General features: G+C 47.0%; 1 protein-coding gene across 1 annotated transcript; it reads right to left on the reverse strand.

The window, feature by feature from the left end:
* Positions 1-6147: 6147 nt before the first annotated feature.
* On the reverse strand, positions 6148-10721 carry LOC121142898. Its single transcript, XM_040753913.1, is given in 5 exon segments — positions 6148-6287; positions 6592-7715; positions 7718-8044; positions 8047-8550; positions 8553-10721. Coding segments are annotated over 5 exon segments (4143 nt in total). The 5' UTR covers positions 10690-10721; the 3' UTR covers positions 6148-6236.
* Between the last annotated feature and the right edge of the window lie 6083 nt (positions 10722-16804).

Below are 16804 nucleotides of genomic sequence, written 5' to 3' on the forward strand. Positions count from 1 at the left end.
TTGTGTGGAACACTTTGAGGAGTATTGGTATTAGCTCTTTTTTGAATTTCTGGTAGAATTCTACAGTGAAACTATCTAGTCCTGGGCTTTTTTTGATTGGGAAACTTTTGATTACTGCTTCTATTTCATTAAGGGCTTTAGGTCTATTTAAATTGCTTATCTGTTCTTGATTTAATTTTGGTAAGTGATATCTATCCAGAAAATTTTCCATTTCCTTTAAATTATCGATGTTTGTGCAGTACAAATTTTCAAAGTATAATCTGATGATTCTCTGGATTTCCCCAGTGTCTGTTGTTATATCCCCTTTTCATTTCTGATTTTATCAATTTGCATTTTCTTTTCCTGCCTTTTGGTTAGTCTATCTTGTTGATTTCTCAAAGAGCCAACTCTTTGTTTCTTTGATTCTTTGTATTGTTTTCTTTGTTTCTACTTTATTGATTTCAGCCATCAATTTGATTATTTCCTAGCGTCTACTCTTCCGGGGTGAGTTTCCTTCTTTTTGTTCTAGAGCTTTCAGTTGTGCTGTTAATTCTCTAGTGTGACTATTCTCCAGTTTCTTCATGTGGGCACTTAATGCTATGAACTTTCCTCCTCGCACTGCTTTCAAAGTGTCCTATAAATTTGGGTATGTTGTGTCTTCATTCTCTTTGAATTCTAGGAAGTGTTTACTTTCTTTTTTTTTTATTTCTTACTTGACCCAGGAATGGTGCAGTTATGCATTGTTCAATTTCCATGAGTTTGTAGAGTTTCTGCAATTTGTGTTATTGTTGAATTCTAACTTTAAAGCATGGTGATCCAATAGGATACAGGGGTTTATTCGTATTTTTTTTATCCGTTTGCTCTGTTGCCTAGAATGTGGTTGATTGTAGAGAAGGTTCCATGTGGTGCTGAGAGGAATGTATATTTTTTTGGGTTTGGATGGAATGATCTATAGATGTCTGTTAAACCCAATTGGATCAAAACTTCTGTTAGTTCCTTTGTTTCATTGTTAAGTTTCTGTCTGGTGGTCCTGTCTAGTGGTGAGAGTGGGGTGCTGAAGTCTCCCACTATAAGTATGTGAGGTTTTATTTGTGATTTGAGCTTTAGTAATGTTTCTTTTATGAATGTGGATGCCTTTGTATTTGGGACATAGATGTTCATAATTGAGACTTCATCTTGATGGACTTTTCCTCTGATGAATATGAAATTCCCTTCTTCATCTCTTTTGATTGATCTAATTTGTTGGATATTAGGATTGCTACACCCACTTGTTTCTTGGGTCTGTTTGACTGGAAAATTTTTTCCAACCCTTAACTCTGAGGTAACATCTGTCTTTGAAGTTGAGGTGTGTTTCTTGTATGCAGCAGAAAGATTAATTCTGTCTTTATATCCATTCTGTTATCATGTGTCTTTTTATAGGCAAGTTAAGACCATTGATATTGAGGGATATTAATAACCATTGATTATTAATTCTTGTTTGTTTTGGGTTTGGTGGTGGTATTGTGTGTGAATCCCCTTCCCTATTTCTTTTGGCTTTTGGTATAGTGAGATTATCTATTGTGTATGTTTTTGTGAGTGTAGTTAAAACTGTTGGGTTGGAGTTTTTCTTCCAGAACTTTCCACAGGGCTGGATTTGTGGATATGTATTGTTTAAATCTGGTTTTGTCATGGAATATCTTGTTTTCTCCAGATATAGTGATTGAAAGCCTTGCTGGGTATAGTGGTCTGGGTTGGCATCCATGGTCTTTCAGCATTTGTAGAACATCTATCCAGGGTCTTCTGGATTTCAGGGTTTCCATTGAGAAGTCAGATATAATTCTGATAGGTCTGCCTTTATATGTTACTTGACCTCCTTTTTCCTTTGATGCTCTTAATATTTTTTCTTTATTCTGTAAGTTTGGTGTTTTGATTATTATGCAGTAAGTGGGATTTTTTTTTATGGTCCAGTGTATTTGGTGTTCTGTAAGCTTCTTATACTTTCATAGGCATATCCTTCTTTAGGTTAGGGAAGTTTTCTTCTATGATTTTGTTGAATATGTTTTCTGTCCCTTTGAGCTGTATTTCTTCATCTTCTTCTATACCTATTCTTAGGTTTTGCTTTTCACAGTGTCCCATATTTCCTGGATATTTTGTGTTAGGGATTTGTTGGACTTAAGATTATCCTTGGTTGATGACTCTATTTCATCTAGTGAGTCTTCAACACCTGAGATTCTCTCTTCCATCTCTTGTATTCTGTTGGTTATACTTACATCTGTAGTTCCTGATTGTTCACCCAGCTTTTCTATTTCCAGCATTCCCTCATTCTGTGTTTTCTTTATTGTCTCTATTTCAGCTTTCAAGTCTTGTATTGTCTGAATTGTTTCCTTCACTTGTTTGGTTGTTTTTTCTTGGCTTTCCTTGCTTTAAGAGATTTGTTTGTTTCTTGAATTTTTTGATTGGTCTTTTCCTCCACTTCCTGTACTTTTTGTTTTTTCTTCCATTTCTTTAAGGACTTTTCTCATTTCCTCTTTGAGGGTCTCTTTCATCTTCATAAAGCTGTTTTTATGTTTCTTCTCTTCTGCTTCATATCTGTTGGGATGCTCAGATCTTGCTGGTGTAGAGTCCCTAGATTCTGGTAGTATCGAATTGGTCTTTCTATTGTTGAATATGTTCTTATACTGTAGTCTTCCCATCCCTTCGTGTGGGTGCAGGTGAAGTCTCTCTCTCCTGTCATCTCCCAATGGGTGTAGGTGGGTCAAGACTTCAATGTCAGCAACTCTGGATGGTCCCAGCTCTTTTGGAGTTCTCAAGCAGAGGGCGTGGGGGGGCCAGGACTGTGATGAGGTCAGGCCTGGGATGGTCCTATGTGCCCAGGGCGGGTCCACTATGAGAGGAGCCAACCCAGGAATTTCCAAGGAGAGGATTGGTGGGGGGTGGAGTTCGGTCTGAGCAGGCCCACACTCGCCTCAAGCAGAGTTGGGGGCAGGACTACAATGTGAGCAGTCTCCAGATGGTCCGTCCTGTCTGGACAGGTCCACTGCAGTCGAAGCCAACCCAGGAAGTTCCGAGGAGGGTGAGGGGGGGACTTGGGCCTTAGTGGGCCCCACACTCACCTCAAGCAGAAGGCATGGGGAGCCAAGTGGACATTTTCTTGGTTAGTGATGGTGTGAGAGGGCCCAGCCCATTGTGGGTGGTACCACACCTGGACTGGTGGTCCTGGGTTCTATAAGAAAGCAGGTTGAGCAAGCTGTGGGAAGCAAGCCAGTAAGCAGCACCCCTCCGTAGTCTCTGCATCAGTTGTTTCCAGGACCCTGCCCTGTTTGAGCTCCTGTCCTGACTTCCTTCACTGATGAACAGCGATGTGAAAGTGTAAACCAAAGAAACCATTCCTTCCCAAGTTGCTTTTTGGTCATGCTGTTTCATCACAGCAGTAGAAACCCTAAGGAAGACATTGTCCCTGACTGTATCTTGAAGTGATTTCTCTGTCTTCCTCTGTCAGTTCCACAGTTTTGTCTCTGATATTAATGTCTTTGACACACTTTGGGTTTTCTACCGAGAGATCAGGGTTTAGTTTGAAAGACCCCCGTACTAGGGATACTTTCAATCTGAGAGACCCCCCCAAGGACCAGCGAGGCCACACGTATGGATGCAATCAGCAAGAGGTTTTATTGATCACACATACGGGTACCCGGGCGTCTTGGTCTCGGGAACCAAGCGCGCCCAGATGGGGAACGGGGGTGCCTTATATAGCGAAAAGCGTGGGTACAAAAGCGGATGCATGGTCACAGGATTTTCGTTGGTCAAATTTAATGGGGCGAGAGATTTAGACTGGGGCCACCTGGCTTGAATACAAGGAAGTCGCAGGAGGTTGACTTAGCTTTCATCTCGGGCACATTGTGGATGGGAAACTCCCCGGTGTTAACTCCCCAGTTCTGGATGGCCGACCACTAATATCCTGTTTGTCAAGCCCTCGAGGCGCCAGGGGCCCTCGACCTTAGCGTGAACTCAGACAGTTCCTGGTGGGCTATGTCGGGAGGGGGTCTTTCATTCCCCCATTTCTCTTGTGACTGAATGGAATCCTTCATTCAAGTGCTTTAGTTAACTCTGGATCCATCTGTTTAAGTTGTTGATACTGTTGTGTTAAAACCATTGCATGTATGACAGAGAACCTATCTTTCACGAACTGGGTTAAACGGTTAAGAAGGCAGGGCCCCAATATCAGAATGAGAATGAGGACCATTATGGGCCCTGTTATGGCAGAAATTAGGGTAGTAGACCAGGGTGACCTATTGAACCAGCCCTCAAACCAACCCTGTTGGGCATCTAAGAATTTCTGCCTCCGATCTAATCTCTGCCTCAGCTTGGCCATGTTGTCTCTTACGATTCCAGTGTGGTCGGTGTAGAAGCAACATTCTTCCTTTAGAGCTACGCATAATCCCCCTTCCTTAAGGAACAATAAGTCCAGACCTCTCCTATTCTGCAAGACTACCTCAGACAGAGACTTGAGTGACTTCTCAAGGGCCGTTACTGATTCCTCAAGGATTCTAATGTCCGACTGCATGGCTGTCTGCAGTTGGTGGTACTGGGTGGTTTCTGAGAGAGCCTTAGCACCAGTGCCTATCCCGGCCGCTATTCCCCCAACCCCCAATATGAGGGCCAGCGTTAATGTGACTGGCTCCCTTCTAATTCGAAGTTGGGATCTTTCTTCGAACTGGCTGACAAAATATTCTGAGGTATGATAAGTAATTCTCGGCCATAGCTGGACTAGGACACAGTAGTCCCGGGACATGTTCATAACGGCGGTAGATACACAGGGAGTCAGACCTGTGCTGCACGCCCAGTAAGTGCCATTAGGGGCGGCCAAATAGTATGCTCCTGGGCCCAAGGTCTGGGTAGAGTTGCAGAGGAGGGTATGAGAGGGAGGAATTTTCCCTAGACATGTACCCTGTCCTGAGACTTCAGTTAGGGTCAATCGGTGTGAGGATCCCTCGGTACACGTAGGCGGTGGGGAAGTGTGGTTGGAGTAGTTCCCGACCACTGCAGTGCCCTCATAGTAGGGAGGGCTTGACATTAAGCAGAGCCAGCAATCCTGAGTCTTGTCAGGTTGAGTCCCATTTAGGGCTAGGTAGGCCCCTTGGATAAGGCCTATAAGCCGGTCCCCGTGCCGGGTTGGGCAGCCTCAGTGGTGCTGGTGGGGGCGAATTGGTGGCGTTCGGTGAGGGAAGGCGTTCGGGCTTAGGGCCGGATGGGTCGGAGGGATGTCGTTGGTCCGCCAGCACGGGGTTTGGCCCGATAGGGGCCGAATTAGTTTGGGAGGTTAAACGGATTCTGAGGATAACGCCTCTATCTTCCCATGGCATGTGCCATCTCAGTCCCCAGGTTTTTCCTTTTAACCACTGAGTATAGTCCTGTTTGCCTTTTTGGGTGAAGGTAATGTTGAGGGGGAGACAGGTAGCTGATTTACAGGACCAAGAGCCCCATCTACCAGGGCCATGATCACAATCAAAGCGGCCCAGAGGGGGCCGTGAATAATTACGGTGTATCTCAATCAGGTCCCAGGATGATCTGGGTTTCCAGTAGGCATCCCCCGTGGTCTCACAGCCCCAATTGGCACAGAAATAACTCTCGTATCCCCCACATCTTAAGGCTCGAGACTGTCTTTGTTGAGGACAGACGTAGAAGTCCATTTGTGCCAGGAGACATCTAGCTCTAGGATTGCGGCACCCTTGTGGCCAGGTCTTTCCTAGGGGTGGCGGGGGGACTGTATATTTTGAGTCATCTCATGAGCCCCGACTGTGGAGATATCCCAGGTCTCCAGCCCGGCGGCCAGGTGGCAGAAGTCGGGAGTGAGGGTGGGCCACCAGGTACCCGGCGCGTGGTAGCCTGAGAGAGACCAGACCACCTCCCCCGTCTGGGAGAACACCTGCCAAGTTAAGAGCTGCGGGGTGTGAGGGCTCCCCTCTACTCGCACAAGGCACAGTAAAACAATTAAACAACCCGGGAGAGTCTTATCTTTAGAGGGTTTTGGGTGCGATGGGCTGTCCATGTTCCTTGCGGCTGAGGGTCGTCTGATCGGACTGGCTTGACGTGGCTCGCGTGGATCCAAGCGGCAATCCCGTCAACCTTTACCGCGGTAGGGGTGGTCAACAGAACCAAATATGGTCCCTTCCAGCGAGGTTCGAGGTTTTTGGTCTGATGGCGTCTGACCCAGACAGCGTCTCCGATCTGATACGGATGAGGCACGACCGGATTGTCTCTCTGGTCCCGGTACGCCTGGGCTAGAGGTTCCCACACCTCCTTCTGGACCAGCTGGAGGGCCTGTAGATGGGCTTGTAGAGAAGGGGTATTAGCATAGTCAGAAACATCGGGGCCTAAGAAATTAATAATGGGCACCGGGGCCCCAAACAGGATCTCAAATGGGGTTAACCCATGTGGTCCGGGCGTGTTCCTAGCCCGATACAGGGCAAGTGGTAGCAGGAGGACCCAGTCTCTAGTGCCAGTTGCAAGCGTTAATTTGGTTAAGGTCTCCTTAATTGTTCTGTTCATTCTCTCTACCTGTCCTGAGCTCTGGGGTCTGTATGCACAATGTAATTTCCAATCGATCCCCAACAAGGTGGCCACTGTTCTGCTTACCTGGGAGATGAAGGCGGGACCATTATCTGACCCTACTACCTGGGGCATCCCGTATCGGGGGAAGATTTCTTCCAATAGCTTCTTGGCCACCACAGCGGCAGTCTCGTGCCTTGTCGGGAATGCTTCCGGCCATCCTGAAAAGGTATCTACAAAAACCAGTAGATATTTATATCCATACTTGCCCGGTTTTATTTCAGTAAAGTCTACTTCCCAGTGAGTGCCGGGCCTGTGACCTCTGGTTCTTATACCCGGAGGCAGCTTGATTTTAGAAGCATTCACTCTGGCGCAGGCGTCACAACGTTCGGTGATTTCTTTGAGAAGATCGTTCTTCTGTAGAAAGAAGTAGACCTCTTCTTCCCGTTCCAGAAGCTTTTTCATTTTCTGGTAGCTGAGATGTGTGAGGCGATGCAGCCAGGAGATCAAATGGCGGCCCATTTCGTAGGGCAACACTACCTTTCCTTGGTACACCCATTTCCCAGTTTTTAGATCTTCCCGTGCTCCCAGGGAGTGCAGAGCCTTGACATCTTGTTCCGTGTATTCCCATCGGGAGTCACCATGATGAGGTCTAGAGTCAACCGATAGGACTTCGACCCGTTTTTCCTCAGTGGCGGCCGCCCTCGCCGCCCAGTCAGCCATCCTGTTGCCTCTTGCAACTGGAGTGTCCCCTTTCTGGTGCCCTGGGCAATGGATGATGCTGAGAGCTCGCGGCAGATGAATGGCCTGTAGCAAGGCTAGTATTTCTTTTTTATTTTTAATCTCTTTTCCCTCCGAAGTAAGTAAACCTCTCCTTCTGTATATTTCGCCATGGATGTGGGCCGTGGCGAAGGCATATCTGCTGTCGGTATACACCGTCAATCTCCTTCCCTCCGCCAGTCTTAGAGCCTGGGTCAGAGCTACGAGCTCCGCTTTCTGAGCGGAGGTTCCTGCAGGTAGAGCTTGGGACCATATTACCTGATCTTCCGTGGTCACCGCCGCACCGGCCCGCCGCTCTCCGTGTTCCATGAAGCTGCTCCCGTCCGTGTACCAGACGTGTTCAGGGTTGGGGAGGGGCAAGTCTGAGAGGTCTGGGCGAGTGCCATGTACCTCGGCCAGGATCTGCTGACAATCATGGTGTTCGGGGTGCCAGGGAGAGGTAGGAGGGTGGCTGGATTTAAGGCCACCGGGGCCCCATACCGGATTCGGTCGGTATCTAATAGTAAGGTTTGGTAATGAGTCATTCTCGCATTGGTGAGCCACCTGTCCGGAGGTTGTCGGATGATTGCTTCAACAGCATGCGGGGCCAGAACGGTAAGGGGTTGACCCATGGTCAGTTTGCCAGAATCTTTAACCAGAATTGCTATCGCCGCTACCATCCGGAGGCAGGGTGGCCATCCTGCGGCCACTGAGTCCAGTTTCTTGGATAAATAGGCCACCGGTCTCCTCCATGGTCCCAGCTTCTGGGTTAACACCCCTTCGCGTAGCCCTGTCTTTCGTCAACGTATAACTCGAAGGGCTTCAGCAAGTCGGGCAGTCCCAGGGCCGGGGAGTGTAGGAGGGCCTGTTTGATATTCTCAAAGGCCTGCTGCTGGTCCGTTCCCCAGTTATAGGGGATGCCGGTCCGCGTGAGGGGATAGAGGGGAGCGGCCAACTCAGCGAAACCCGGGATCCAGAGGCGGCAGAAGCCTGCGGTTCCCAGGAATTCCCGTAATTGACGGGGGGTTCTTGGGGCGGGAATGTTCAGAATGGTTCGCTTTCTGGCCTCAGTTAGCCACCTCTGCCCTTCCCTTATTTTGTAGCCCAGATAGGTCACTTGTTTTAAACAGAGCTGGGCTTTCTTGGCCGATGCCCGGTACCCCAGACTCCCCAAGACCTGGAGTAGGGTCTCGGTGCCCCGGCGACAGTCTTCCTCTGACGTAGCCGCCAGCAGCAAATCATCTACGTACTGGAGCAGAATCAGAGAGGGGTGCTGGACCCGAAAACGGCCAGATCCCGGTGTAGTGCCTCGTCAAAGAGAGTGGGGCTGTTTTTAAACCCTTGGGGTAGCCTTGTCCAGGTCAGCTGACCGGAGATTCCCCGAGCTGGGTCTCTCCATTCAAAGGCAAATAACAACTGGCTGTTGGGGTGTAGCCTCAAGCAAAAGAAGGCATCCTTGAGGTCCAGGACCGTATACCAGACGTGGGTAGGCGATAGCCCACTAAGGAGGTTGTAGGGGTTGGGCACTGTGGGGTGTAGATCTTCAACCCGTTTATTAACCTCTCGGAGGTCCTGGACTGGTCTGTAGTCCCCCGTTCCTGGTTTTCTGACGGGTAATAGAGGGGTGTTCCAGGGGGACTTACAGGGTACGAGGATCCCTTGATCCAACAGTCTATTGATGTGAGGAGCTATGCCTTCTCTGGCTTCCTTGGACATTGGGTACTGCTTTACGGCGATTGGGATGGCGTTCGCTTTCAGGGACACAATTATGGGTGGCTGGCTATCGGCGAGACCCATGCCCCCGGTCTCTGCCCATGCTTGGGGGTACTTGAGTAGCCATCCCTCCATATCGGTTGGGGCCTTTTTGCTTCGTTCATGTAGTCTATACTCATCTTCTATGGACAAGGTGAGCACATGCAACGGCCTTCCCGACGGGTCAGTGATGCTGACCCCAGTCTTATCAAAATGTATCTGAGCCTTTAGTTTAGTTAATAAGTCCCTACCCAGCAATGGGTATGGACAGTCTGGGACATGGAGGAAGGAGTGGGTTACCTTGCCAGTCGCTAGTTGCACTTGCCGGTCGGTGGTCCAGCGGTAGGTCTTTCCTCCTGTGGCTCCCTGGACCCAGGCCGTGCGGCCGCTCAACGTGCCAGGAGACCTGGTCAAAACGGAGTGCTGTGCCCCTGTATCCACCAGGAAGGTGACGGGGTGCCCCCCTACGTGTAGGGTTAGCCGCGGCTCAGGGGGGGGCTCCTGGCCTCGACTCCCCTAGTCTTCTAGGTTTAGGAGAGAAGCTGAGGCCTGGGGTCTTGTATTTCTGTTCCGACTTTGCTTCTTTGGGCACTCCCGAGCCCAGTGGCCCCGTTCTTTGCAGTAGGCACACTGATCTTTATCTACCCTGGGTCCTCTTCGATCTCCTCCTTGTCTATCCTGCCGCTGTCTCTGTCCTGACACTACAGTGGCCATCAACCGTGAAAGCTCCCTCTGTCTCCTTTTATCCCTGGCATTTTCTCTCTCTTCCATTTCCTTTCGCTGCCTTTCCTCCCTCTCAATGTTTTCTCTCCTCCAACGCTCTTCTCTCTCTTCCTGGCTCTCTCTATTATTGAATACCTTCTCTGCCTCCTTTAGCAAATCAGGGACCGTATACCCCTGTAAATTGTCCAGCCTCTGTAACTTATTACGGATATCTGGGGCGGACTGCCAGATAAACGCCATGGCAAGACCAGTGGCTTGTCCTGGGTCCTCCGGATCGTAAGGCGTATACATGCGGTATGCCTCCTTCAATCTCTCAAGGAACGCGGCGGGCGTTTCCTCTGCTCGCTGCAAAACCTGTTTTACCTGAGCCAAATTGGTGGGGCGCCGAGCTGCCCCCCGGAGACCTGCTATGAGCAACTGGCGGTAGAGACGAAGATGAGTCCTACCTGCCTCAGTACTAAAATCCCATTCCGGCCTGGTTAAGGGAAAGGCTGCATCGATCTCATTAGGGAGCTGGGTAGGCTGTCCGTCCGCTCCCCTCACATTCTTCCGCGCCTCGAGGAGGACCCGCTGCTTCTCCTCAGTAGTCAGTAGCACCTGTAAAAGCTGTTGGCAATCGTCCCAGGTGGGTTGATGAGTCACTAGGACTGATTCTAAAAGGGAGATCAATTGCAAGGGATCTTTAGAAAAAGGAGGATTATTGTTTTTCCAATTATAGAGATCGGAGGCGGAGAACGGCCAGTACTGCAGCTGGCCGTCCGGGCCGGTACGCAGAGGCATGGCGGTGGAGTCCGCAGGGGCCTGTTCCCGCCGCCCCCTGAGGCGGCTTGCCACAGGTGAGGGGGCTGCCTCATCAGTCGCAGCGGGGCGTTCGGCAGGCATGGCCTCTGCTTCATTAGCCGCCTCGTGGGGTGCCTCTTGATATGGAGGCGGCTCAGACAGGAGATCCATAAGTAGAGTCTCTTCCCCTGCAGGCAGGACCTTAGGTTTGGGGAGGGGGCGCCTTAGGAGAGGCTTGCACAAGAGCTGGGTATAGGGCGGATCGGGAGCGGGTAGGGGCTGGGAGTGGAGTCAGGGGAGGAGGGAGAGAGGGTGCGGATGGTTTGGCAGACTTGGGGGAGGGAGGGACCACTCCAGAGAGAAACGGCTTGACCCATGCAGGCGGTTTCTGAACCAGAGCTTCCCAGGTGATGATGTAGTCCACCTGGTCAGGGTGTCCATGTGGCCCCGAGTCCATGACTTTTTCTTTTACCTGCCTAATGATGTCTAGGCTAAATGTGCCATCCCGCGGCCACCCGACGTCAAAGGTGGGCCATTCGGAGGCACAGAAAGCTACCCATTTCTTTTTGTGCACTTCAGCGGACTGGTTATGCGCATATTCCTGAATTTCTTTCCAGTGTTCGAGACTGAGGGACAAAGGGGTGGTAATTGCTTGTCCCATTTCTTCCGAAAGGATGAAGACACAAATACCAGTTACAAGAAACAAACACAGAGACAGACAAAGAAGTCGCGCGGCGCGGCTTCGGCGCAAGACCGAAAGCAAACTCTCAGATGGGAGGGCAACCTGCCTCTCTCCCTCCCTCAGTAGGGCTGAAAATCCCTCCCCTTGAGGGACGGCTCCAAACAGGACGGAAAAATGCCTGGGCATAGACCGTGAGAGCCAAAAATCAGACGCTCCTGGGACGTCTCCCGGAGCCTCAGGGGGGGGGGTTTACGAACCCGTCGTCCCCCCCCTACTGCCAATTACAGATGTACACAGCTGAGTACTACGGACGCAGGCGCGGTTTCAGAGACACATACGATCGGGCAGGCAGACACTGGAGGACACAAGACACCAGACAAACAGCGGATCCGCACAGTCAGCTTACCTCCCAGTGGTGGGTCGGTGGTCCCTGGGCGGGGGTCTTCATCCCGGACGAGCCCCCAAATGAAAGACCCCCGTACTAGGGATACTTTCAATCTGAGAGACCCCCCCAAGGACCAGCGAGGCCACACGTATGGATGCAATCAGCAAGAGGTTTTATTGATCACACATACGGGTACCCGGGCGTCTTGGTCTCGGGAACCAAGCGCGCCCAGATGGGGAACGGGGGTGCCTTATATAGCGAAAAGCGTGGGTACAAAAGCGGATGCATGGTCACAGGATTTTCGTTGGTCAAATTTAATGGGGCGAGAGATTTAGACTGGGGCCACCTGGCTTGAATACAAGGAAGTCGCAGGAGGTTGACTTAGCTTTCATCTCGGGCACATTGTGGATGGGAAACTCCCCGGTGTTAACTCCCCAGTTCTGGATGGCCGACCACTAATATCCTGTTTGTCAAGCCCTCGAGGCGCCAGGGGCCCTCGACCTTAGCGTGAACTCAGACAGTTCCTGGTGGGCTATGTCGGGAGGGGGGTCTTTCAAGTTATTCACGTAGTTCATTTTCAAAACCTCATGTCTGTTTCTGTGCCATGCTGCTTTGGTTCCTTTGGCTCTGGAGTGCTGTTTAAAGGCAGGAGTTGTCAATACCTTTTTCCTTAGCATTGCTTTGGTCTTCTGTTTTCTGTATGACTGTTAGGGTCTTTTTTTAAGTATTACATTTCTGTAATGAATATCAATGCATATTTGATGGAAACTACGTCAACTTTGGATTACTTCATCAATATGTTCCTTTTATCAATGTTAATTGTGCTAAATCTAGTGTCTTTTAATTTTTTTCTTTAGTGTTTTGAAGTTTCAGTGTAAGTTTCATATACATGGCTAAGTTTATTTCTAAGTTTTCAAAAAAGTTGTTGTAAATCAGGTTTTGTTTCCTAATTTCTTTCTTACTAGTTTATTATCAATATATAGAAAAGCTCCCTAATTTTTGTGCATTTGCTTTGTTTCTTGCTTTAAGTGTTTTTGGTGGGTGTCGCGTCTGCTGCGCGGCCTGTGTCCGAGAACGTGCGGAGGGTGTCGGGGATTGACAACACAGAGACTCGTTCAACGATGTAAAGAAAACTTTAAGCAGGCCCCAAAAAGGTTCAAGAAAACTTCCTAAGAAAGGCTCCCACCAGAGAAGCTTCTGCTCTCTCCTCTCCCCTGGCTGGTTCTGCTCTGACCCCAGAAACTGATCTGGGCGTGGCAGAAGAGGCGGTTAGTCTCTGGACAAGGTCGAGCTCAGGGTGGTTTCTGCGGGCAGGCCTTTTCCAGGAACTTAATGCCCCCAGGCATTGTATTGTTTTTAGTAAACATTGTCTTATAGCTGCCTACTCCCAGGCAGAAGGGGAAGTGGGTCTCTGCTCAAGGTCTGGTGTTCCCACAGGTGGGGACTTTTCAGGCTTTCAAAGGATAAGGTCATGCCATTTGCAAATAAGACTAGTTTGATTTCATAACATTTTTAATTTTTCCCTTTTGCCCTCTATTGCTGTAGGTAAAGTTTCAAGCATTACACTAAATGAGAGTGGAGAGGGCAGATGACATTTGTCCCTTATTTTAGAGGACATTCTTTCAATTTTCCCCCATTTAGTATGCCAGCTATAGATAGTTGCCTGCAGCTTTTATTATGTTAGGTTATATTCTGCTACTCCTAGTTTCTTCATGGCTTTTATCAGGAAGACATACTGAATTTTGTCAAAGGCCTTTTTTTCTGTCTGTTGTAGTGATGGGAGAAAACCAGGGAAGAAATTTGTTCGTTTATAATAACTTGGATTTTCAAACATTCTCATTCTTTCTTTCTTTCTTCTTAATCCACATTTTCCTTTGGATTTTTAAAAATTTATAACAGTTGTTTTAAAGTCTTTTTCTGTTATGTCCAAATTCTGTATTTCTTTAGTTTTATTTTCTTGAATTTTACTGATTTTCATTGAATTTTCTCACTTTTTAAAAATATGCATTGTGGTCTTGGGGGGTAGGTAGATGCTTGTGAGAAAATTCAACACTTGCTAAGACAGCCAACTTTCCCCTCTTGCTGATCACAAGGGAGGTGGTATCCAGGACTTTTGTGAGCATACTCCCCACGCTTAGATTTTAGTCTTCCCCCAGTTTCCATGTATGTATGTATATTATAAATATATATATGTATATATATAATTAGACACATAATATGCTTTTAAGAGTTTTAGTTTCTCTAAGAGTTGTATACTTGCTTCCAGAACATTATCAGATTATTCTCCCTGAAATCATTTACCTCTAGATGATTATGGGTGTGACATTTCCCTGTATGCTTTTTTTTTCTTTCTTTTGCTCAGTTAGTTCCTTACCATTTGTTGCGGAATATTGTTTTAACTAGGCAGAGATGTGTTACATTTGTTTATGCTGCAGAATATTACTTTAACTGTATAAAGATGTGTTACTTTTGTTTATGCTGTATTTGATTAATTATGTAAAGATGTGTTGCTTCTGTTTCACCTTGCCTGCCTAGGGCACCTGATTGCTCTGCTAAAGAATTTAACAGCTAGTAGCTAGGCAAAGAAAGGATAGGTGGGGCTGGTGGGCCGAGACTGTAAATAGGAGGAGAAATCTAGGCTCAGGAGAAACCAAAGGAGAAACAAGAGAAGGAGAGAATGAGGGAGACGCCCGGGGCCAGGAGGAGGCAGCCAGACACGAGAAGCAGTGAAAATAAGATATACAGAAGAAAGAAAGGTAATGAGCCCCCAGGCAAAAGCTAGATAAAGAGAAACAGGTTAATTTAAGTTAAAAGAGCTAGTCAGAAAAGAGCTAAGTTAGGCTGAGCATCTAAAACTAATAATGTCTGTGTCATGATTTGGGAGCTGGTTTGTGGCCCCAAAGCAAAAACCTGGTACAACCACGGCTGTTCATGACTTTGAACCTGAGATCCAAGTCATGAAGCCATTCTATTCCTTCTGTCCCTGGAGTAAGTTATACAGAGCCAAGCCCTTGGGTGGCCCACATGTATTGCAAGTGAGTTGTTTTTCATTCTTTTCCTTCCATAGTGAAAGAGGGACCTGAGAATGGTTCATTTCCACCAAACCATGACATCTCAGAGAGCTGATGAGGCAAGGTTTAAATGCGGATTTTTTTTTTGAATGGGGCATTTGAATGACTGTTGAAAAACTTTGGCTCTTTTCCAGGGTTCCACACCTTGCATCTCTCTCTCTCTCTCTCTCTCTCTCTCTCTCTCTCTCTCTCTCTCTCTCTGCTAACATCACTGAGGAACTGTGCTCTCAAACATACATGGAATAATTAGAAAAACAGGTTATGTATTAGTTAAAAAAATCTAGTGTCACAAAATGTATCTGTATCGAACAAAAAGTTTTTCTGTTATTATGGAATTTAAGGTTAGACTTAATATAAATGAAGTCTTTAAAAGTTTGAATGACAGAATAAAATAACTCAGATAATAGAAATTATCTGAGCTGCTATTTAAATGTTAAAGGGAGTCAAAGGCATTCATGGTCTCAAATCCTCAAATTAAAAAATTAATGATCTAATTAACATGGCCTCCGGCACATAAGACAATACCTGCCTCATAATATGCAGATGTTGGTTGAGTGAATTGATTAAATGAAGTAAATTAAAAGTGAACTCACAGTTGATATGAAGGCAGAAAGAAGGATGTCTTAGTCAGAGTTCCTGTTGCTGTTATGAAACCCCATGACCAAAAGCAAGCTGGGGAGGAAAGGGTTAATTTGGCTTATGCTTCCATATTGCTGCTCATCACTGAAGGAAGTCAGGACAGATGCTCAGGAAGGGTGCTCAGAAAGACAGACATGCCCAAGTGGGGAGAGGGTGATTCCCGCGTCGTCATCACCGTTTCAAACAATCTAATGGGTGGGTTGATAACTCATTGCTGGGTATCATCAGTCAATCACCGTTTCAGACAATCTAATGCGTGGGTTGATAACTCATCGCTGCCGCTGCTGTTTGCTTTGCCCAGATACTGCCGTGCCCTGTAGCCAAGGCTAGCCTCAAACACCCATTCTTCCTACCTCAGGCTCCTCCCAGGTGCTGAGATTACAAGCGTGTGCTATCCTGCCCTTCTCACTGGGGTTTTGGTTTGCATTTCCCTGATGAGTGGTAAAATAGAACTTTTTTTTAAATAAGCATGTTGACCATCTATAGGTATATCATCTCTGTCTATGAGAAGTATCTACTCAGTTATTTAGCTCAAGTTTGAGTTGGAATTATTTTCTCTTGAAGCTTTATTTTTATTTATTTTTAAATTTATTTTTATTCATGTGTGCGTTCTTGTGAGTGTATGCCTGTTATGAAGTGGCTGGGAGCTGCACTGTGTATATCCTGGTAACTCCCCAGCTTCTGGATTGATCATTTACGTATGCATTACTTTGGTGCTTAGAATTTCTCTTTTGAAAGGAAAGCATTTAATTGGGCTTAGGGTTCCAGAGATTTAGAGTCCCTGAAGGCAGAACAAACACCATGCAGCAGAACAGTTGGGAGCTCATATCTTGAGCCACCTGTAGGAGGCAAAGAACACACTGGAAAACCTCTAGCCTGCCCCCAGTGACACACCTTCTCCAACAAGACCACGCCCAGTCCTTCCCAAACCGTTCTACCAACTGAGTATCAAGTATTCAAATATATAAGCTTATTAGGGCCATTCTCATTCAGTCTGCCACAGACCCGTTGATTGTGTAAGACCATCTGCTTTGCTGAGCAGAAACTTTGAATATAATCCTAGGTATCAATTCTTTTTTTTCCCCTCTGTTTTTGAAGTCTTATCTAGGGAATCCACCTGTGCCAATATCCTGGTGTTTTTCCTTATGTCTTATTTTGGCTCTGGTATGGTTTTCCTTTAGGTTTTCTTGGCTACTTGAATTCCTTTGTGCTTTATATGAATTCTGGGATGTTTTCTTCAGTTATGCAAAGCTACTCTTGCTGTTTTAAAGCCACCCACTGTTATACAGGGCCAAACATCTTCTTTATGTGTCTAGTAGTATTTTGTTTGTATAAATTTGTGTTGTTCCAACACTCAGCATATAAATTTACATCTCAGGATTTCTTTGAGTAGTTTTGAATATATTTTCTGTTTATCTTATAATTTTCATGGTTTATGACATTAGTAGTATTTCTTATTCCCCGTGGTTTTTCTAGTGGTATTTATTCACATTCTTAATGATGGTATTT

Source organism: Mesocricetus auratus, unplaced genomic scaffold, assembly GCF_017639785.1.
Source record: "Mesocricetus auratus isolate SY011 unplaced genomic scaffold, BCM_Maur_2.0 Super-Scaffold_100010, whole genome shotgun sequence".
Taxonomy (NCBI): Eukaryota; Metazoa; Chordata; class Mammalia; order Rodentia; family Cricetidae; genus Mesocricetus; species Mesocricetus auratus.